Source organism: Colias philodice, chromosome 25, assembly GCF_061535455.1.
Source record: "Colias philodice isolate Cphi_HAF_F1 chromosome 25, ilColPhil1 Martin Lab GWU primary, whole genome shotgun sequence".
Taxonomy (NCBI): Eukaryota; Metazoa; Arthropoda; class Insecta; order Lepidoptera; family Pieridae; genus Colias; species Colias philodice.
Window position 1 is genome coordinate 8,742,896 of NC_143110.1, and position 23,183 is coordinate 8,766,078.

The 23,183-nt window shown below is 38.8% G+C and overlaps 1 protein-coding gene across 1 annotated transcript in view; it reads right to left on the reverse strand.

Annotated features, from left to right (window-relative positions):
• Positions 1–1,060: 1,060 nt before the first annotated feature.
• Positions 1,061–23,183, reverse strand: part of LRP1 (LDL receptor protein 1) — an 84,279-nt gene continuing 62,156 nt past the window's right edge. The window contains exons 59-88 of the mRNA XM_089710977.1: positions 22,893–22,975; positions 22,287–22,670; positions 21,578–21,901; positions 21,107–21,234; positions 20,792–20,912; positions 20,180–20,388; positions 19,807–19,968; positions 18,302–18,460; positions 18,026–18,226; positions 16,738–16,898; positions 16,386–16,529; positions 15,949–16,176; positions 15,723–15,811; positions 15,562–15,651; positions 15,405–15,477; positions 15,229–15,290; positions 14,906–15,011; positions 14,432–14,624; positions 13,969–14,189; positions 13,261–13,718; positions 12,989–13,122; positions 12,597–12,911; positions 12,276–12,417; positions 12,116–12,186; positions 11,719–11,935; positions 4,581–4,775; positions 3,423–3,612; positions 2,926–3,031; positions 2,719–2,787; positions 1,061–2,544 (exon numbers count right to left, since the gene is read on the reverse strand). Of these exons, the coding sequence (XP_089567103.1) occupies positions 2,476–2,544; positions 2,719–2,787; positions 2,926–3,031; positions 3,423–3,612; positions 4,581–4,775; positions 11,719–11,935; positions 12,116–12,186; positions 12,276–12,417; positions 12,597–12,911; positions 12,989–13,122; positions 13,261–13,718; positions 13,969–14,189; positions 14,432–14,624; positions 14,906–15,011; positions 15,229–15,290; positions 15,405–15,477; positions 15,562–15,651; positions 15,723–15,811; positions 15,949–16,176; positions 16,386–16,529; positions 16,738–16,898; positions 18,026–18,226; positions 18,302–18,460; positions 19,807–19,968; positions 20,180–20,388; positions 20,792–20,912; positions 21,107–21,234; positions 21,578–21,901; positions 22,287–22,670; positions 22,893–22,975 (5,104 nt within the window). The 3' untranslated portion in view covers positions 1,061–2,475. The remainder of the gene's footprint in view (positions 2,545–2,718; positions 2,788–2,925; positions 3,032–3,422; positions 3,613–4,580; positions 4,776–11,718; positions 11,936–12,115; positions 12,187–12,275; positions 12,418–12,596; positions 12,912–12,988; positions 13,123–13,260; positions 13,719–13,968; positions 14,190–14,431; positions 14,625–14,905; positions 15,012–15,228; positions 15,291–15,404; positions 15,478–15,561; positions 15,652–15,722; positions 15,812–15,948; positions 16,177–16,385; positions 16,530–16,737; positions 16,899–18,025; positions 18,227–18,301; positions 18,461–19,806; positions 19,969–20,179; positions 20,389–20,791; positions 20,913–21,106; positions 21,235–21,577; positions 21,902–22,286; positions 22,671–22,892; positions 22,976–23,183) is intronic.

The following is a 23,183-nucleotide window of genomic DNA, read 5'->3' on the forward strand; positions in this document are numbered from 1 at the left end:
TCTACTGTATTGTGTTAGATAAGCTCCAAATTACGGTAAAACCTTTACAAAATTTGAGCTCGATTGAATTTGTGCATTTTCATAACAAAGTAACACATTTAAAATAATTTCTTTTCACATACGAAAATGGAGACGTCACGAAATTTTATCCTAACCTAGTCCTAAAAATCATTTTGTAAATACGCATTTCTATTATGATCTCTTGTAAAAACAATTCAAAATTGTTTGTAATTACATTTAAGGCGAAATGAGACCCAAAACATACGTTTCGAGCGCACGGAGAATTAATTTTTTTCTTCAAAAACTTTGAATTTGATTTTTTTTATTTATCGATTTATTTAATTGAAGAGTTTGTTTAGTGACGTTTGGGAACCGAAACACGATTGACAAAATTTGCCTCGATAGAAAAACGTTGTGAAGTTGGCCAAAAATTAAACGGAGAATCAATTTCATTTGGACAATAGTAAAGTAATATCAATGAAATTTTATCCACATCCACTTCCATTCAATTCTTGAGGGACGTACGGGATTAGATTTTTCAATTAATACATCAGTAATTTAAAAAAAATATATTTACATGTACATGGTATGGTATAGGTACATGCTTACGTTTTATCTACATAAGAACCATCCTCGTACTTGAAGGAATATAATAAAAAAAAGAATTATCGAAATCGGTTCAGCCGTTCTCGAGTTATGCGCTTACCAACACATTTTGCGATTCATTTTTATATATAAAGATTGTACGTAAAGTCCCCATGTCGAAAACCTATAAAATTTGTTTACAAAGATTTGCAAATAAGCTAGTAACGTAGGTAGCGACAATTCTAACAATAACAAATAATTACATCATAAAATAATTTAGTCACAAGCTCATTTTTTGTAACCAGATTTGTACCAATTAAAAATCGACCTTCGTGCAAAGGAACAAAGGTCGATTTTTCTACTTCGATGGGCCCGGCAACGAAAAGACGTTGCCGGATCGCTTTACTCAGCTTTAACCGCGCGAATATTATGAATATAAGTAAAGTTCATTGAACCTCCGTTAGTTCCATATGTTTCCGTCATCTATTCAGTTGTGTGGCGTGGCGAGGGGATTTTTGTGAAGCGTCCCGCGCGCTCTTATGCTCCACCCAGGGGGCGTAGCCCAAAAGGTGCACAAGCATGATTGTATTTCGTCTTAACAAATAAAAATAGCTGCCAAGACAATGGCCCTGGGACTGTTAAAACTTTTTTAACAGTTAATAAACTTTGCAAAATCCGAAAAGTTCGAGCGAGAATGTTTACTTTTGTCTGAGTTAAAGCTAAAACAATCGAACAGAGCCAATACCTTACATAGTCAGGAACAACCGATAAACGAAATTAACAACGTTATGGCACACGCTAAACTATAGCTTTGTTCATCAAACTAATATTAATACAACTAAAATCGGTCCAGGGTCGAGATCGATTAAATAATCACGAGATTCTAACTTGGATATTATGAGAATACCTAACACTACTTGTACCGTTTTCGTCTACAATAAAATTTGAATTGTGAATAGGCCTGGGGAGAATCCCTCGTTGTACTTTTTAAAAGGATACAAAAAATTAAATCTAGCGAGGATTTGATACAAATAGTTTTAATTGCAAACATAATTAAGTAACTAACACTATATCACCGTACAAAACATAAGTGTACTTATGAGATATGGCAATATTCTGAAAACAGAATACATACAAGATTTTGGCAAAAAATGAGCTCGTTTGCTAAAACTAGATGCACGTTGATGTTTTGTACTATAAAAGATTACGAAGGTTATTGAGAAAACGAATCTACTGTTTCTTTTTCTCAATCTAAAACCATAAATTCTAGTCAACTATTATTGTGCCGTGTACTAAACATAACTTAATATCTATACTAAGAGCTGCCAAAGGGGTTTTTAAGAACTACAATTCTAAAATATAGTGGTCGATTCAGATATGTATTAGGAATATAAAATTTAAATAAATTTATGCTACACGATGATAAAATGTAATTAATATCATAATAATTCACATTATTTTACATTCACACTTAAAATGTACATTCGATATCGTAAAATTGATTCATAATGAGTACATCAATAAACGTATAGTTTACAATAATAATTATAATCAATTTATTTACCTCGATTAAAATTGCGTAATAAGGAACTTGTCCCTAGTCTATATTTTGTAACATACACTAAAAGAGAGCTCATAAACGTTAGTCATTCTTACATAATATCGTTAAAAACATTGAAAAACTCTAAAGTGAATTAAGAAAGTTAGTACAGATCAGTCATTCAAAATGTAACGGTTATAGCGGATAACCGGTCGAAGAGATTCATAAAATATGGATATAATATGGGGATATGTAATATAATACATAGAGATATATATGAAGATATATGTGTCCACTAGACGTCTACACGTCCACGTGTGTGTGTGTGTGCGCTAGTGCTCGTCTGTGTGTCAGAGCAGCGCCGCGCCCTCTGCGGGGGGCGGGGAGCCCTCGCCGCGCTCTAGCAGCGTTACATCCTCCTGGAATGGTACAAATTGATCTAATAACAAGCTAAACAAAGTTGACAAAAATATAGGCTAATTTTATGGCAACTGAAAAGTCGAGTATAGAATATATTTGCAGGACGTTTGTGAAGAGATTTTTAAGTTATTTTGGACTTATTACAAAGTGTAATAATATATTGAGATGTTTACCTCGACTGGATTCTGATGAGGTTCATACATGCTCTCGTATACCGGATTCGCGAAGTGATTTCTTCCGTTCTGTAATATTTAAAACAAATCTTAACACATTTTTTTTACATAAAAGATACAATTTTTTTTTTCTGAAATTAAATGAATAATTATTCTGATAAGTGAAAATAAAATAAAAGATAAGTAATCGAAATATCGTATTGTTACATTGTGCGTATGCCTGTCGTTATGTCTCGCCTCGTCTTCCCCGGCGAGGTACATCGGGTTGTTGATCTCCACGTTGTCCGCCAGCCGGGCGTGCACGAACGCACCACTGCAAAATTAAATAACGTATGATTAAGTACTAAATATTTAATACTTTTAGGTCCTTTTAAATATTATTGAATTTGAAGAGACAGACATGGGTATTCACTTCAAAAGTTCTGGGTTTTCTCAATATGGGAAACCCTATTGCCATTTGTCTTTTTTTGCATTCACGTCATTTTGTCATTTTGTAATGACTTTAACGTAGATAATAGAAATGCTCGGTATTAAAAGTTCGGTTTCATATTTAAAAAATAAAATCGACTTGTTTTACTAACACAGTTAAACACAGGATCGGGATCCGGTGTTTAACTGTGGATAGTTAACTGTAGATCTAATAACATTTTAACAATCGTAGCTCCCAATAAAGTCAACTCATCGCAAATACGCCAATCACTCACTGTCTCCTCCTGTGCAGCAGGTACAGCACGCCCAGCAAGGCCGCCACGATCCCCAGCAGGGCCAGCAAGCCGGCCGCCCAGGCGCCGCCCGCGCCGCTCTCCCCCGCGGCCCCGCCCGCTAGCCCCGGAGCGGTGCAGCTCGCGCCCGCCAAGCACGCGCAGTATGCCGTGCCGTGCTCCGATGTGTCATCTGAAATATACAGTTAATATTACTTATTTGGTTTCGATTAACTACTCACGTAGATGTATGTTCGAAACAACTTTTGAAGTGGGACTTTTACTGGGATAAATTTTTATACATCACAATGTACCAATTATTTGCAATGACAATAACTCTATCTATAACACATCGTTATATTGTTTACATTAACAAACAATACAGCCTATTAAAATCTGCACACCATGTATGTAATTATGTTTGATAACCTGTTTACGTGACTCAACGTAACTATAAGAAAAATTAAAAATGATGAATAAATAAATAATAATGAGAATCTGTTACACTTTTTATCACAAAATTTACGTTTAATTCGGCTATATAACAAGGATCTAATTGGCAACACAATGATTATTTACTTATTTTAAGTTTTATAAGTCTTCTAAGAAGTTAGACCTTGATATTTAGGGACCTCAACAGTGACCTTTAACTTTTTATGAAACTCATATTAATATTTCATGTCGTAACTTGAGGTGCATCTCAAATTACAATAATTGCACGCTTACACTTGTATCGTGCTTTACCTTCAACATCACTTTTTTAGACTCATATTTGAACCGCTAAATTGCTTCCTACTTCACAGTGAAGATTTTTAGCCTTTAATATTTATATTTACTAAGATGAAGTTACTCATAATTTTGTCTTCTAATTTAAATAATGTGTTTTGAAAAACTTATTTATTAACCTTGAAAATTGCGAGTTAAATGAATGTGTTATTTATTATGCATAAACCATATGCTTGGTATTGAAAATACCTACTTATTCGTGGGGACATAGGCTTTTTGTCCTATTAAAACGTCGACAAAAAAGCATCCGAATGGAGTTGTCTAACATTCGTTGGAACTCTGTCTAATACGTCTCTACGTAGGCAGAGTTTTGTTTCGAACAATTGTTACGCACGAGTGTGTAGTTTATCCTACGTGTATGTATGTGTCACGTACCGGTGTGTCGCCAGGCGCAGATGGCGGGCGGCGGGCAGGCGAGCGCCAGGCACGCATGGTCGTGGCCCACGTACGCGGCGCACGCGGGCCCGCCCCACGCGCCCGCGCACGCGCACGCGCCCGCGCCCGTCCCGCCCTGCACCGCCACGCAGCGCCCGCCGTGCATGCACTTGCCCGAGCACCACAGCGAGCCCTCTGCAAGTGTAAACACAAGTATAATGTAGGGGAATACATCACCGTGCAGGCAAGTGCCTGCTCTGGGGAGCCATCAACCTTACTTGGGAAAATAAAGGCGGAAAACAACGCTTTCAATAGATAAACCAAGAAATATCATTAATTAGGCACCTACTATTCTACTATATCAAACTATATCACCATATTACTAAGATTATCCATCCATCACCATATAAAGTATTAACATCACCATAGCGCATTCTATTTTATGTAATGCAAAATGTTTCTATTGTTGTATTTGAAACTTGAATTCAGATTTTAACAGATCAAAAAACAAACAAATTTGCATAAATGATTTAATAAACAGAAAAAATTGTAATAACTTGTTTTTATAATTGAATATCTCAGACTGCTTCTCGTTTGGAAATACATATTATTTGTCTGATATTTCCAAAGGATATTTCTGATTACAACCTTCATGAGGATTAGCTAAAAGCTACATAGTAAAGTAATTAAACTAAAAGGTCGTGGCATATTGAAATGATTGATTTGTTTGACCGAATCTTCTGCTATAGCTAACTCGTATATTATCCTTCATATTATCATTCTAGGACTAGAAATATATAGTTTCGTTGAAATGATAATCCGTTGAAATCATAATTTTATGCCCATAACACGTGGTAACTAATAATCTCAACGAATTAATTAAATATAATTTGCATGAAGTGAAATTAGACACACACACATAATAGTATATAAATTATAGAAAATATGTTGTTACGCTTAAATGACAATGAATAAAAATTAATAACTGCATTACATTCGTTGCAGTTAAGTACTTCAAATTATTAAACGATTTGTTACTTTTGACGCTGATATAGCTGATGCCGCTGATGGATGCCGACTCTATACCCTTAAAATACATATTCTCAAAAACACGTGGATGCATGCATTTAAATATACTTTTCAAGCATTGATATAGAAAAATGTTTCCAAATCAGAATGTTTAGAATTTCTCCTTCATTACTTTACATTATTCATCTTAATGAAATAACATTATTTAAATTACCAGTATAAATTAAATCAACCCATTGAATGAATTCATTCAAGGTGAACACTGAATAGTAAACAAATATCCACCGCAGTAAGTCCTCGATGGTCAATCAAACCTATTATCACGAGCCTAAATACTGCAAGTCGTTAATTAGTAACTTCCTGCATTATTCAAAATAACTGTCGAATGAAAACCTCGCCTATCTTTATTGGTATTCGAACTATCATTGCACCTAAAGCCTCCTCGTGAAACAAATTTGCAATGTTTCTGGCCCATTGTCCAACCCTACAATAGGAAGTCTTTTTTTATATAAGAGGCAATAAATTTCCCATTTTACATAGATGCATTTTTACGTGTTTCGTTGAAATAATAATTCGGCGGAGGCATATTTCAGTTGGTTTGATATACCTACCTATGTACCATTTATTTTACTATTTAAAATGATCCTAAACCATGTTTTAAGACAGTTCTACTATGTTTCGGCTTGTGTCATATAGTAAATGATTTGACACCAATTGAACATATTTCTTCATATTGAATAATAAGCTTTGTTTCATAAATATCCGGAAATTCAATTCCCAGACCCTTTGACTTCCGACACAAATCCACAATTATCTTAAACGATCGAAGTGTCCAGCTTAAAATATATATCCGCAACTAAACGATCGTAGAAAAAATTCACTCATATTCTTTTATAAAAATACAAATCGCAAAGTCCACCATTAAAAACTAATACAAGAACTGATAAATAGCGTGCAACAAACCACTTTATTAATAAAAAAAATCACTGAAACCTCACCGCTTCTTTTTCTGCGACCCATTTATTTTAATCACTGTATCAAGTCTATCCGAACAGGTGCATTCACGATGCTCAATGTCATAACAACAAATACTTCATGACCTCTATAATATTTACTAATGACATTTTGATGTAAGTATATTATATTCAGAAGTTACGATTACAATGTAATTGTCGCGGCACTACCGATCATTTTCCGACGTTTAAAATTCCAAATACGTCCGCACATCAGAAGCAAGCGCCGGCTACTAAAGCACTGAGAGGATCCAAAATAACTAGACGTTGAAGGAAATACCGCGACGTATTCTGTGATATTAATTCTTTAGCCCATAATTAATTCGGTTGCTTCCCCGCAGCAAACTGCATCACTAACAATAGGTAGCATTTGTTAATTACGCTAACTTTTTAAGTTATTTTTCCCACCGTTACACAAACGACGGATGTTCTCAATTCTCTCTTATTAATGAACCTTCTGTTAATCAGAAATTATGTAAATTAGTTCATATGAAATAAACTTTCTACTTTCCAAGCAAATAGAAATACATTAATTAACCTTCTATATCCCTTGAGTAGCTACATACCTATGCTATCGAATCATTAAATCTATGTATAAACAGCGCGTAGGTAATATCATAATTTGTGATACCTACACAAGTACACATGTTTAAAGCAGGTATTAAATGCAAACAAATTGATGCAACTAATGTAATTATTCAAAATGTTCGCATACTTCGTAACTTCAAGTCATAACGAAGTCCCAAACCGGTCGCTAAATCAATGTAGAGGTCAATAAATATAAAGTTTTATAAAGTGATATGTACATAAAGAGGAAAAGTTGACGTTGGCAGCGAATGTGATGACGATACATTGGCCGAAGCTTTTGGGTTTTTATACAGAACGGCGGCGATTTCCCAGATAAATAATGGATAAATAGTAAAAATTATAGGTAGTGGAATCGATACTACGATAATTTATGTTCCTTTGTCGAACTATTGACTTTTGTAAGTAAACTTGGCAATTGAATTGTGAATAGATCGTATAGATAAGATGTAAATGTGGAGAAAGGCAGAATGTTGCTTTTGTCGTGACAACAGTCGAGGTTTATAATAGCACCGCACTTTGCTGATACAACCTGGCTCCGGGCTCGGCTCTACCTGTGTTTGAAGATTTAGGTCACTAAAAGCTCTGATATTATTGTTCACATGAAAGGTTTGGCGTAAAAAACGTTTTAAGAGCATTATTATTGCATTGTGCCTTGTTTAATCCAAGAGCGATGCCCTTTGATATAATCGTATAATAATTAAACCTACACAAGAACAAATTAAAGGCTATTTACCAAGGCTATAATAATAACTGTTAATTTTGAATTAATTTAAAAAATAACCAGAGCAGAAAGTTACGTTATGATAACTTTACAAACATACTTACTATATACCTATAAAGATAAAAATAAACTTTCATACAACTTTCTCGGCTTAATTTCATTCGTATATTTTATTTTAAGGGCATTACCTACATTTAAATGTCAATTGGATTTGTGAATTTTTTAAAACCTGTTTTATAATATAGCAGTAAAACAATCGTGTATATTTGCCAGCGAAACCTACGTCGGATTACAATAAGTGTATTATTATGTCGGCGATAAATACACTTGTCCTATTTTACGTTGCAATTTATCGAAGAATACCTCTGTGCATATATTATTAACCAATTAGTAAATAGAGGCTAGAGCCGTTTCTAGTTCACTTCACATGATTAAATAATAATATTTAAAACATTGTACATTTATGATGCATAACATAATACATACATCATGTATTTTTTTATATTTAAATCCTGGTTGCGTAATCAATAAAAACATAAAAAGAGAGAATCATTAATCGTTTAACATTATTGAATAAATTCGATGTTCAAACTAGTTTAACGGCAGCAAAAAATAGTGATGTGACGTAAAGCAAGAGCAAATACAATGAAATAATGTGGAGTTACCCGCGGGTATCGCCGGTGCTCGTGATTTTAAATTAAAATTTAAAACTCCACCTGAACGAGGTCAGGCTTTCCCGCTCGATGACTCATTAGATACCTCGAGAGACACGCGACGTAATCTTGATAAGTTAATATGTAATCGGTGACCTTTGCGCAACTCACAATTCTGTAGGACACTCATAGCGTCGTTAATTCCTAATCGAATGCCCACCCCCACTAAATTGGGATAGATCCAAATTTTGCTCACTCTTTGAAACACATGTCAAACTGGTACCGAGTCCGTAACGAATTTGCATAATATATCAACTTATTGAATATTTTCTATGAACTATTAAAAAATAGAAAAGAACCTACTATCTCCTATCTCAATCAATTTATCATTCTTTTGTTTTCGTTGATATAGATAATTCGCTTTTCAAGGACGTCCAAAGAACGAACGTCATACGAAATGATTTGAAACAATTTTTATTGGAATTACTTCCAATCCTTGCATTCAACATTGACATAGTTTACGTTAATATTTTAATTACGGAATAATTATATTTTTTTCCTTCGGCAATTAGTGCTTTATGTAACGTCACATTACACAAACAAACCTTGTAAAATGTACTTACTTTTTATCGTTCTTAAAAATGCAGTTATCCATTCGATACATTATTACTTACGTTCAGTTAATCTTATGCTCAACATGTTAATAGTTTTGCCTATACATATTAATATACAACTTAAAAAGATCCGGACACATACCATCTTGTCGTTAAATAGTCCATTGAATAGTTGTGAAAATAACTTGATACCGTAGCCCACACATGGCCTTGGTTGCTACAAAATAACTTAAAACGAAATAATTTAGCTTATTTTGGAAAACAGAACTTATGACATCGTGTTTTATAATTGAGAAAACTTAAAACGTTGAACTGAATGTCAGCTTATGTAACTAGAGCACATAGTACGCACTAGATGTACCCTATTCTGTTAAATAACATAAATTACATATTAATATTATGCGAGGAAATATGGTTTTAGGGATTTTATTAAATTTATAATAGCTTTTGTTTCAAGTTAGTTTAAATGATGAATATCATTAATCAAATATATATACATAATCCATACTAATATTATAAATGCGAAAGTAACTCTGTCTGTCTGTCTGTTACTCAATCACGCCTAAACTACTGAACCAATTTTGATGAAATTTGGTATGGAGATATTTTGATACCCAAGAAAGGACATAGGCTACATTTTATCATAGAAATATGTACCACGGGCGAAGCCGGGGCGGACCGCTAGTATATGTATAAGTATAATATGAGTAAAAAAGTTGATCCATTGTCTTGTATAGTTACTTCTCCATATAAATAAATTATAATACTACTAACTAGCTGAGCTGTGCCACTTCAATATTGTTTATTTTTAAACTATATGTTTAAGAAAAAGTATTTATTATACCACTCAAGTCAAAATGCAGTCTATACATAATATATTTTGGCTACTTAATAAAAACGAAAATGAAAAACAGAATGGAAAATGCGAGCAACGTCACGTGTACCAGCTAGTGCAATGTATCGTGATATCTAGCGACGCTGTATCGCGGGGTGAAGGCCGCGACCTTCGTGCTGAGCGCTGACTATCGACATTGAGATCTAGAGCTTTTTAGCTTGCATTTATCGTACATTTGCGGGCTATCTTTTTTCCAGCTTTTTATAAAACTTGATGTATTCACTTTGAATTAATGTAGTTAGAATGTAGATCATCTGTATCATTGCTGTTTAATTTTTGTATTGAAATATTACAAAATACTATTTAAAGTCAAACTAGCAACAAGACAAAATGAGGTTCTTGGCATTGTAGTTGCTGGATCAACTTCACAAATGGGAAGTAGTAGAAACGGAATAAAAACGTGAGCCACTTTCTGGTGCAGTCGGAAAAAATCCTATATTCACAACATGACAGGAAGCTCTCACGATGTTTAGTTGTGCGGTAACATTTCTATCTTTATCTATTTTATAGACAAAATCTTTATTGAAATTAGTACGTTACATCACAATTCCTCGAAACACATCTTTCATCTGTCTATACATATTATTTAGGATGTGCTAATACTGGGAATACTCTGACGTCAATTGTAAATAACAAATCGTATGTACACAACGTTAATGTCAAGTAACAATGAATATATTCATGATGTAATCAATAGCCAACAGTTCCGTTCTATGGGCTCAATTGATTGATTTAGGAATGATTATTTTCAGTAAAAACAACGCGCAGTTTTGTTCTTTATTAATTAATATGTAAATGTAATATAATACTGTATATCCTTATTTAAATCTAGCTATGCATACTTAATAAAGACTGACTTACCTATCAATCGATAATAATCGATAACAGAATATTTTTTAAAGATTTAAATTTAATCAGAAAATTACCTTATGTCTTTATTGCTTTGATTACATAAAAGTATGTGCATTTATAAATTTTCCTTTAACTATAAAATAAAATTGTCATTTAAAAATCCACGATTCTTCTTAGGTGTAGGTATAAGGATACCTATCGAGGGTTTCCTTAATGTTTGAAATAAGATAACATTTATTTCTGAGAAATTCAACGTATCCTAAAGTATAAGTAAAACTTTACGTTCGTTGCTTGTGTTGTGCAAAAATCAATTTATGAAGGTATTTTCGATTTTATAAACCAATATGTGAGGGAATGGAAAACTTCGGGAAGGTTGAACATAAATAGTATACTTATATGAAATCTTTTTATAACATCCTTCATTCAGCATTAAAAAAAAGAACCGACATATATGCAACAACCTAGAATACCAGCTCAAGAGAGCTATAAACACAATTTTTTGCTCGACAGCTTTAGACAAGGATTTTTCCTGCGCTCTTGCGGCGGGGAAGTTTGGTCGAAACGTTGTTTAATTGTTCCATTTGACCTTAGTTGCTAGCCGAGCTTTGATCTTTGTACACGTTAATAAATTATGAAGACACATTAAATGAAACAAGAAATTTAATTGAAAAACCCCAAAAAATACCTGGTGTGACCTTTTAGCTAGTGGTTAGTTCGCTTTTTGGATTATATTTTGTGTCATTTGTAGGTCGTAAAGAGAGAGATTGACTTACTGTGTGGTTTGTAATCATGGTCGTCGCCTCCAATAGCGTTGCTTCTGTGGTCAGGTCGTGAGTCGCGTCCAGCGTGCGAGTCGTGGTCGTGGTCATGGTCGTGGTCATGTTCGTGATCGTGGTCGTGATCGTGGTCGCCAGGTGTCTGGCACCGCGCGCCATGCCAACCCGCGGGGCACTTGCACATCCATGCTCCTTCTATCACGTGGCATATGCCCTAGTGAACATCAATTATGTTATTAAACTTTTAAAGGACTTTTTTATTATAATTAATGACAATTTAACTGAAAATTTTTGGTAATTGAATATTGTTTCCAAGGTCTAAGTATTATTTGTGCAATAATTATGGCGAGTATTTAAATTAACTATAAACAGTTAGGAAGTAAAATGAACTCACCCCATTGAGACATTTATCGAGGCACATACAATCTTCATTGCCGAGGTCCATGCATTGTTCACATCGTGGACCTACAAAAATTAATAATATTAAGAAATGTTACAAGTTTATATGCACAGATACTGATCGATAATAAAGCATTAAACATATGGTAACGTGCCAGTATAAGGCGGAGTGCACACGCAGTAGGCCGCGCTGTGCGAGAGCCGCCGGCACGCGGCGCCGTGCGCGCACCGCGCGGCGCCGCACGGGTCCGCCTCCACCTCGCACCGCGCGCCCGAGTAGCCCGCGTAGCACGAGCACTGCGGGACAACGCAGTTTATTTAAGACACGCATATTATTATGCTTTTTTAAACATTAAATAGCAAGGAAATAATAAATATTTGTGTTATTTCAATATGTGAAAACCCATAAGACCAAAAATGCAAAACATTAACACAAATACCTATACGCGAAAAAAATCAATTGGCCGATAAGTCACCTTCAAGGGCGGTGGAGTGGTGTCGAGACTAGTGTATGTATCGTTCCCGCTGTGCGCGGCGAGCTCGCAGCGGCCGCGGCGGTTGCAGTGCGTGGCGCAGCGGTAGTGCTCGCAGTGCGCGCCCGCGAACAGCGCCGGGCACGCGCACGCCGCCGCTGCACTTGGAGTATCCCTTTCAGACGGGTTGTTGGCGTTCGTTACTATGGACTCGGTCGGCTCGCGTATTACGCACTTGCCGGGCCCGCAGTACAGCGAGCACGTTGTCTCGTTGATTGAACTTGCTGCGTTCGATGATATCACGCATTCACGGCTTTTCTGTATAAGATTAAATCATTTTTTTTATTTTGCTTCATTAATTTTATAAAAGTTAATAATAAGAAAGGTATACATACATCAGGTATAGAAGAGGTGGGTTGCAGGCCATCTGGGCAGAGACAAGAGAATCGTTTCCCCGGACCTCGCACGCACACTGCGCTGCTGTCGCACGCAGATTTGCCATTGTCCAAAACGCATGGGTTACTGATCGCTAAACATTGTAAATAATAAAACCATTATTTATTAATAAACACTAAATTTGAATGATATGAAATAATTATTCCAGAGAGAGAGATAAGAAAATTCAATACTTTAAATAAAAAAATAGGTAATTGTAGTTAGAACTCACCATCGTGATGTGCGAACAGCACGGGGTGCAGTATAGCGAGCGCGGACACAGGCGCGCTGTGCCGCGCGGCGGGTGTGACGTGCGCGTGCGGCGGCGCGCGGCGCGGCACTGGCGCCAGCCCGCGCGCGCTCGCGCACCACACGCTGTCCTCCCACACCGCCATGCGCGCGCACGCCCGCCCCCACACCACCGCCTCCCCTTCTCCTTTGCTCTCCTCCTTCCCGTCACTCGTCCGCTGCTTGAACACAGCATGTGTGGCGCGGTCTGACCCATCGAGCGCTACGCTTTCCAACACGCCACGGTACGGGTCGAGGAAGTACAGCCGACGAGCGGGCGCGTCGAGTGCCAGTGCGGTGACGCGACGCACGTGACGACGCACCAGCCACGTCACGTTGTCGCCCGCGAGAGATGCGCGGTACACACCCGGCTCTCCGCCGCGCTCAGACCAGAATAGTTCACTGTAACAAACGTACAACAACAAATTAAGTAACAAATTAAACCATTGAATTCAAGAATTAAAGCTAAATAATGTTTTAATTCTTGAAGCTTGCTCTAACATACCGACTGTGTTAACCGCATATTATTTTTACTTTACGCGATGTGGTAGACTGCTAACATTACGTATAATTATTAAAAAAGTATTTTTTCATAAGAAGCACACAAATAAACAGTGTCATTCAGAATTGATAAGGTACAAAAGGCACTCACGCAGTATCCGGGGACACGACGATATCGTCCAGCTCGGCCCCGGTGCGGCGCCACACGGTGACCCGGCGGCGGCCGTCCAGCGCCGCGCTCACCACGGCGCCCACCGCACTGTCACCCGCGCTGCCGCCCGCACTGCCGCCCGCGCTCGTGACGGACGTCCAGTACACGCGCTGGGACACTGCGTCTATGGACACGCCGCGGATTATACCGCCGTCCTTCACCTGTGGAGTGATAAATACAGTGTAGTTAAGGATTTGCTGATTTGCTGAATTCATGTCATTTTTATCAGGTAACGTGTAGAAAAGTCAGACATAGAAAAGTATCGATATATGCTACAAGCTACGTTAAATCACGCTACAATAATGAAAAGAATCAATAAAGAATTGTGCAAAATAAAAATATACTTTTGATAGCACTACGTTGCATGGGTCAATTATTCAAATAAAGAAACTTTTCAACTCACAATAGTATCGACTTTCTCAGCCGGCAGCTCACTATCAGGCAGGGGCAGCGGCGGCAATGGTTCGCTAGAAGCGGGCGGTTTGGTGGGCGTGAGCGCGCGCAGGCGCGAGCGGCGCAGGCGGCCCGCGCTGTCGCCCCACCACGCCCACCACGCGCCCTCCAGCGGGGATACTGCTACGGATGTCACTTCCACGCTGAAATACATATTTATTTTCAGTATCATTCAATTGATGGATATAAGAAGCAAAAAAATGCTATTCACAAGTCGTGACAGGATTTTGAACAATAGAAACGTAAGCTTCATATTGGTTTATATATTTTAAAATGTTATTGATCTACCAGCTAAATTGCACGCTCTGATATAAGAAAATGTGAATAAATAATTTGCTACTGGTTAAAATTTTAGTATTCAAGGATTGTTTTGTCCAAATTTAAATTAGTGTAAAAGCCAAGATGCTATTATCTTATAGCATACCCGTGTTCGTCGTGCGGCGCGTCGGTCCCGTTGCTGTGCTCGTGCTTGCGCAGCTCCCACAGCCGCAGCGCGCCGCGCGACCACACCGCCACGCCCGCCTCCTCGCCTGTGTAACAAATCTCTTTTATTATAGTGTATTCCAAAAATAATTCATATGCCATATACTCGCAATTTGTGCTTATGTGCATGCGATAGAATATGGAAAATTTACACGAAAACCTCTGATAAAACACAAAGATTTTTTTTTACAAAAATGCATATAAATGTTTCTACTCTTAATATTTCCCAGAAAAAAAAATAACAGCATTATTTATTTCACTTACCTTGAGCTTCACAGGTGATGCTTCCATTGGTTAATTGACGATGTCGGTACCCAGGTACACATCTGTGTTAAAATATTTTGTTGTATTTTTTTTAAACTATACATATTCAATATATTATAGTGTTTATAGTTACAGTAAATATCAGGATTTATGATATGTCATAAAACGTAACTTACTTGCACGTATGGTTGTGTGCGTGTTTGGGCATACACAGCTGAGGGCACGAGCGCCAGGTGCAGTCACCTCGTTCTAAGTACAAATAAATAAAAGATAAATACACATATTATAAAGTATATCTAAAGTAAAGAAACAAATAAAAACATAATTACATACCTTGCGTGCACGCCTCATCAGAAGCGACACAACGGCCGTCTTCACACAAGTATTGATCTTCACTGCACATCTTCTCTTCCATATCACGACCTGTATAACACACGGTGGTAAATAGTGACCTTTACATAAAAAGTTATAATTAGTGTTGAAATTGAACTTACATAGATGTTTGTTTTCATCACTGCCATCACTGCAGTCCGCGTTACCGTCGCACAACAAGTTAGGTGGAACGCATGTGTCATCGCCGCATCTTTATTAAAAAAGTGAGTTAGTTTTAACAACAGTAAGAAGAAAGAAGTCAATCAAAGTTCTAACGCAATACAATTGTGTTTTTTATTTTATTGTTATTTTTTTAAATAATGATATGTCGATATATCAGTGTAGTACCGGATCATAGGCGGCGGGCAGGCGAGGCTGGCGCACAGGTCGGGCCGCTCGTCCGCCCCGCGCGGGCAGTCGCGCCGCCCGTCGCAGCGCCACGCGGCCGGCTCGCAGCGCGGCCCGCACGCCAGCCGCGCGCCGCACACTGGCTCGCTGGGGCCGGGCCACTCGTGCGCGCACTGCGACTCGTCCGCGCCGTCCGGGCAGTCCACTTCGCCGTCGCACCAACGCTCACTGTAACCATAATATAGTTGACGTCAGACCTGACATCGTGAACGTAATTTATCAATTGAATTGCGGCACACATTTTTTATATAATGCCTGACAATTTATCATTTTTGTTTAATTTTTATTTGAATAATGTGTGAGACATTTTGCATTATATTTTAAATTTGTAAAAATCACATCAAAATACTTTATTGATAGTGAAAATGTTAACGTACCTGGGCAGACACTCCCCGGTGTCGGGGCAGGGCCGCGCGGGGGCCGCGCACTGCGGCGCGCAGCCCGCCTCGTCCTCGCCCGCGCTGCACTCCGCCGCGCCCGAGCAGCGCAGCGACCCGCGGATGCACTCGCCGTTGTTGCATCTACACACCACATAAGCCATATTATAACACATAGAAATATTTTTTGATTAAATTTGTAAACGAATGAACGACTAAATAAATGAATGACCGATGAATTGATGAGTATAAATGTTAAAATTCAATCACGAGGCGAGATTCAAACTAAAACATTTACTATGTGATTGCACATAGTAATGATTTTTCATTTTTCAATGCAAGTAATACAGACCTAAACTCAGATTCAGAGCAGTTCCTGGGCGTACAATCTCGCTCATCGGAGCCGTCAGTGCAATCCTCCTCGAAGTCACATCGCCAGCGGCCCGGGATACAGCGCGCGTCACCGCACCGGAAGTACGTCGCCTCACACACCGACCGCACCGCACAATCGCGCTACAAGTTTAAATTAGCTAGATACTTCGTAATACGTACTCAAAATTATTTGTTTTGATTTCGTTTTTAAGTTTTGATATTATAGTAGAGCCATTTTAATAAGCAACATTTGACAGTTCAACAAAAATTCAGCAACGTAACCTAGTTACGACAGCATAGAATAATATGTCATTTTGTTTTGTTAGAGCTGCACATTTGTTTAAGTTTTTTCAATTAAGTACAATTACATATTTTTCTTCTAACTAGCGGTCCGCCCCGGCTTCGCCCGTGGTACATGTTTACGTTTTCTCTACATAAGAACCATCCTCGTACTTCAAGGAATATAATAAAAAAAGAATTATCGAAATCGGTTCAGCCGTTCTCGAGTTATGCGCTTACCAACACATTTTGCGATTCATTTTTATATATAAGAGATATATAAAAATGAATCGCATTTTTATATATAAGATTAGTTATAATAATAATGACCGATACGAGTAATTTTAATATTTGATTTTACTAATAAACCATTCTAAACATAATAAACAATTTCTGATTTTAACAACTGACGTCGCTACAATGATGTGTCAGTTAACCTTTTTTCTTTTTAAATGCTAGAGACGTTACTCTAAAAATCGAAATCAAATGTAATGATTACTTGTGAATAAAATATATCACCATAAATTTATAAATGGGTTGTTTATAATAAAACATAAATTTATTTATTATTCTATTAATTATCTATAATTTTTTTAATTATACATATAGATACTTGATTTATTTTGCTCCTTGAATTTTCGAAAGAAAATATATTACTTGGAGAGGGATTTGCCTGATGGATTTTAAAATTGCCATATGTTTCAAGTCCGATTGACATAATATGTTTCAAGTCCGTATCGATTAATTAACTTTAATCGATGTTTTATGCAGGTTATCTCCCTACGAACTAAGATAAAATTGATAGACGTCAAATGTTGCCAATTTAAATTGGCTCGACTATAGTTATATATTTTTTGCAACGATATGACACAGTCAATAGAAACGTCAAAACAAGTTTCTAAAGCGTCAGTTATACAGTCATACAGTCTATAATCATGAAGTATTTTTTAAAGTGACTAATAATATAATAATTTAGTAAGTTAGGTCACCTCGTCCTCCCGGTCGGGGCAGTCGGGGTCGCCGTCGCACAGCCAGTCGCGCGGCACGCAGCGGCCGGACGCGCAGCGGAACTCGTCGCGCGCGCACGTGCGGGCCGCGCACGCCGGGCCCTCGTCCGAGCGGTCCTCGCAGTCCGAGTCCTGGTCGCACAGCCACACCCACGGCACGCACGCGCCGTTGCCGCACGTGAACTGCAACACGCGCACGTTACAGCGGACGGTCCGGCGGGGCGCGGGGGGAGGGGGGGCTCGCGAGGGAGGGCTCACGTGTTGCGGCGGGCAGGTGCGCGGCGGGCAGTCCAGCTCGTCGTCCCCGTCGTGGCAGTCGCTGCGCCCGTTGCAGCGCGCCGCGGCCGCCACGCAGCGCGCCGACACGCCCGCCGTCGCGTTGCCGCGGCACTTCCACTGCGCCGACAGGCACGTGAACTGCACACATGACACACAATTATTACATCCATATTTTTTATGAATTAATTATTTGTAATCATTAAAATTGCACCCGATGAAAATTAGTGTAATTATGATATTATATGTATAAAGTAAAGTCGATTGTAATGTTTAATGTACTACAAAGACATGTTTTCTTAAAAACGTTCAGATAGTTATAGTAGATATCAATTAAGAAATATCATTAATTTATGTAGCTAATGTGTAACTTATGTATAATTTAAATTATTCAGTTTTCTAAGTTTGTAATGAAATGTGGGCTTTATTTATTATTTTAAGATTAAGATTAGTTATAGACCGGGAGATACTGACACAAAATTTCGAGTCATTTGTAACAGGATGGCGGTTCTACAGGGTTCTTAGTACGCAATGACAAAAAGAAAAATGATGGTGTGAACGCTGGTACCGGCGGCTTAGTCGCGTGGGCGTTAGTCGAACTCGTCGGAAAATAGCGAAAGTCTAACGATTTGTAACAGTATGGCACTTATTTTTCCTGTAAGTTTGAGTATCAACGAATATAAATACAAAATTTCAAAGATCTAGGTGTTGGAAATCTTCACTTATATAAATTAATAATAAATTTATTTTTCAAGTATGACAGCACTTTTTCCCCCTACTAGAAGTATGGCAAATATAATAATGGTCACATTTTATCAAATACTCTCCAAAAAGCCAAATGCAATACTGGTACAAAAAGATAGGCGAAATAAAAAAATTTTGCAGATTTTCGGCGGTATGGCGACCATTTGGAATCGTCCGAAAAGTATGGCATGGCGATTTTCGTAAATGGCTGCACGACGATGGTTACCTGTGCAAAAGTTAGCTTGGTACAAATGGTTGAATAATTGTTTTTTTTAAATCAACACATTCGCGTCGGTATGGCGGGCTGTAAGTCATACCGGAAAAGTATGGCATGACACTACCGCCTACTTCTTTTTTATGGGCTATCGGTAAATTCTAAAATTTTTGTGTTACAAATCGTTTGACTTTCGCTATTTTTTCCGACGAGTTCGACTAACGCCCACGCGACTAACCCACCGGTACCAGCGTTCATACCATCATTTTTCTTTTTGTCATTGCGTACTAAGACCCCTGTAGAACCGCCATCCTGTTACAAATGACTCGAAATTTTGTGTCAGTATCTCCCGGTCTATTAGTTCATTTGCGTGAGGCTTGTTTTTTTATATGCTGTTTTTCTTTTCTCAATAGAACATGTTGTGTGGTCGTAGTGAAATTTAGAACTTTTTTATATGAAATCATGTATGACTGTTGTGTTCTTATACAAATAAAATAAAATAAAACTAAAATGTGGTCAACAAACGCACCTGATCGCAGTCGGTCTCGTCGGAGCCGTCGCCGCACTGCTGCGCGCCGTCGCAGATGTGCGCGGGGTGCACGCAGCGCCCGTTGGCGCACTGGAACTGGCCCGGCGAGCAGCGGAACGGCGGGCACGACGCCGGCTCGTCCGACCCGTCGCCGCAGTCGTCCTAGGCGGAACGTGAAATCAATTATTATACTTGAGTCTGATGATTTCACAATACTTATTAAGTAAATTATTTATTTATTATTTATTTTATTTATTCAATCATATAAAAATCGTCGATTTCTAAAATAAGCATACTCGTGTCGTGCAGTGACAATAGAGTTTTCGATAAATGTTCACTTGTACATAAATAAGAATTGAAACACAATAGGCACCTGCGTGTCGCAGCGCCACCAGAAGGGGATGCACTTGAGCGCGGCGCGGCACACGAAGTGCGCGGAGGTGCAGTTGGGGCGGCACGAGCGGCCGTCGGGCTGCAGCGCCCAGTGCTCCGGGCACGCGCACACCGCGCGGGCGCCGCGCCCGTCGGGCCGCAGCAGGCACAGGCCGGAGCAGTTCAGCCGCTCGCACGCTAGCGTCAGCTCTACAATCACATACAACTTGCTATAACCTAGAATAAATTTTCATCCTAACGCTATCATACATTAATCGAGTAATGTTTCAACGTCCCTACTCAAAGTTTTCAGTCGTATCAAAGTTCATAATAATATTTCTTAAGCTTTATATAAACATTCAATTATTTCACTTATACCACCTCTGTTATAGCTCAATTATGAAATATGGTAAAATGGAATAAAAAAAAAATAAGATCCGGCTCGAAGGATCACTACGAATTGCCTCTGCTAAAGCTTGCTTGATAAGTTAGAATATTTCCACTGATTTTGAAGTTTCGACTTATTCTCAACAACATTGAGAACAACGATTTCCATATATTAGCTGGTACTTTAACAAACTAAAATTTATCTACATCAATAACACAGACTTACCGGGTACCGGCGGTTGTCTGGCCGGATGCAATATACGCAAATCCATGGGTTTGTGCACCGCATGCACCTCCGTGCGGCATCGCCACGCGCCACCACTGTGGAGCGGCTCTACTGAACTGTCCTACAATTATGAATTAAAACCACATGTAGTTGTATCGGTGTCTATATTGGCGTACGTATTGCGTTAGTAGCCGTGTTTGTATTGGTGTTCTTACATATTTTCTTATTTTTATTTGTAATTGTATCCGCGTTTACAACTTTGTCTGAATGTAATTTTGTATCTGTCTGTGTATAATAACGTTAACTAGTACGCACATTGTACCGCATGTCGGGCCTGCGGCGGCAGCTCTCGACGGCGCGCGTCTCCCAGTCGCTCCAGTACACGCGCCCGCCCCACACCGCCACCGCGAACACGTGGTGCAAGCGGAGCCACGGCATGTTCTCTGGAAAGTTATAAGTTCATAATATTTCAGGTCACTTTGTAACTAAATACATAGCTGCGTTTATTTTATCACGATCTATTTGTGAAATTTCAAAACGAAAACTGACTGATTGACCGTTTCATATATCACCGCACAGCCAGCAAATGACAAACTATTTATTTTTGAACGGCGCACGTGCTACCCGCCATTAATTTGATATGGTTGTTAAAAATAGTTCATTTAGTAATGCTAGTATAAAACATAACATAAAACTTAAATTTTATTCGTTGACAAAAGTTCGGTTTAAAAAGCATGTTAAATAAATTGATTTAATAAAGTTGATAAGAAACGAACGTCGACTCACTCCTAGAGAAGAGTATCCGCACGTTCTTGCCGTCCAGATCGGCGACGGCGATGTAGTCCTCGCGCGCGTCGGCGAAGTAGAGCTCGTCGGAGTCGGGCGAGACGGTGAGCGCGTTGGGCCAGCCGAGCCCGGCGCTGAGCAGCAGCTCGCGCGCCGAGCCGTCCATGGCGGCGCGCGCGATGTGCGGCAGCGCGCCCCAGTCGGACCAGTACAGGCGGCCGGCGCGCGGGTGCAGCGCCAGCGCGCGCGGCTCGCGCAGCCCGCCGCGCACCAGCACGCGCCGGTGCCGCCCGTCCAGCCGCGCCGCCTCGATCGTGTCCGTGCCTGCGCGCACACCACACACTCACACGTACGCACCCACATTACTCACGAGACAGTGTTGAAAATCATTTCAATCGCATATAATACTAATAAAAGTTCATTATTATAAATGGTTTGTTTTCGCAGAATAAATTTCAAAGCCTTTCCGTTAAAATTGTATGATCGTTGAAAGTCACATCTTCTAATTGATTTAACATTACGATTACGACTTCCAAAAACTATTTTAGATAACTGTATATGAGTATAAGTGTATAAGTATATATCGCAAAAAATAATACGCAAAAACAAAATTTACATAAGTCAATTGTACCGTCAGCATATTACACCATGTATCATGTATTTACATTGAGCTATCCGAACAATATAAAGCCGCTACACAATTATGTACCTTTATCACACCAGTAAATATTCCCAGCGACCCAATCGACCGCCAATCCATCAGGGTTCTGTAACGTCGCGCCCGCAACCACTGCGTACTCGTCAGACGACAGCGCGGGCAGGCGAGAGGCCGCGTTCGGCGCTACGGGCATCTCTGGAGGTGCGGACCGCAGCTCGTCGGGGCGGCACACGCGCTTGATGGAGCTGCCCAGTCGCGTGACGTCACTCCAGTACAGGCAGCCCTGCGACCACTCCGCGTCCAGTGCGACCGCGTTGGTCAGGTTGTGCACGAGCAGCGACGTGCTCGCCTCACCCGTGATGTTGTCGTTGTCGTCGCGGATCGCCGTGCGACGGATGTAGTAGCGGTTCGTGAATATTAGCGATGCTTTTATTGCTACAAACAAAAAAAATGACTTTTATAAAACTCTACATAAAGTAAAATCATAATTTCAATACTTCTTTCAATGGAATATTTAAATAGTAAAATACTTTAACTGGTTCGAAAAAGTAACAATAATTGAAAAATATTCAATTAATCTATGTTTTATTACGTAGAAGAATTATTATGATTAATAAGATAATAATAAAGATGTGAAAATTTTAATAATTAACTTACACGAAATAGGCACACAGCTCACACCGTCCGCCATAAGACGATATCCCGGAGCGCACGAACAGACGAAGCTTCCAATTGTGTTTCTATAAAATATTATTATATACGTAGTGGTTTAGTATATTATATACATATTGGTTTACTTTAATCAGTCATCGAAATTTCCAATTTTAGGAAGATTAGAAAAATGATTTAAACAATAGTTAGGGAAATTTCGATTGACAGAAAAATTACGATAAGTCAGGAAAAATTTCTATAAGCCAGGAAAATTTCTATACGTCAGGAAAATTTCTA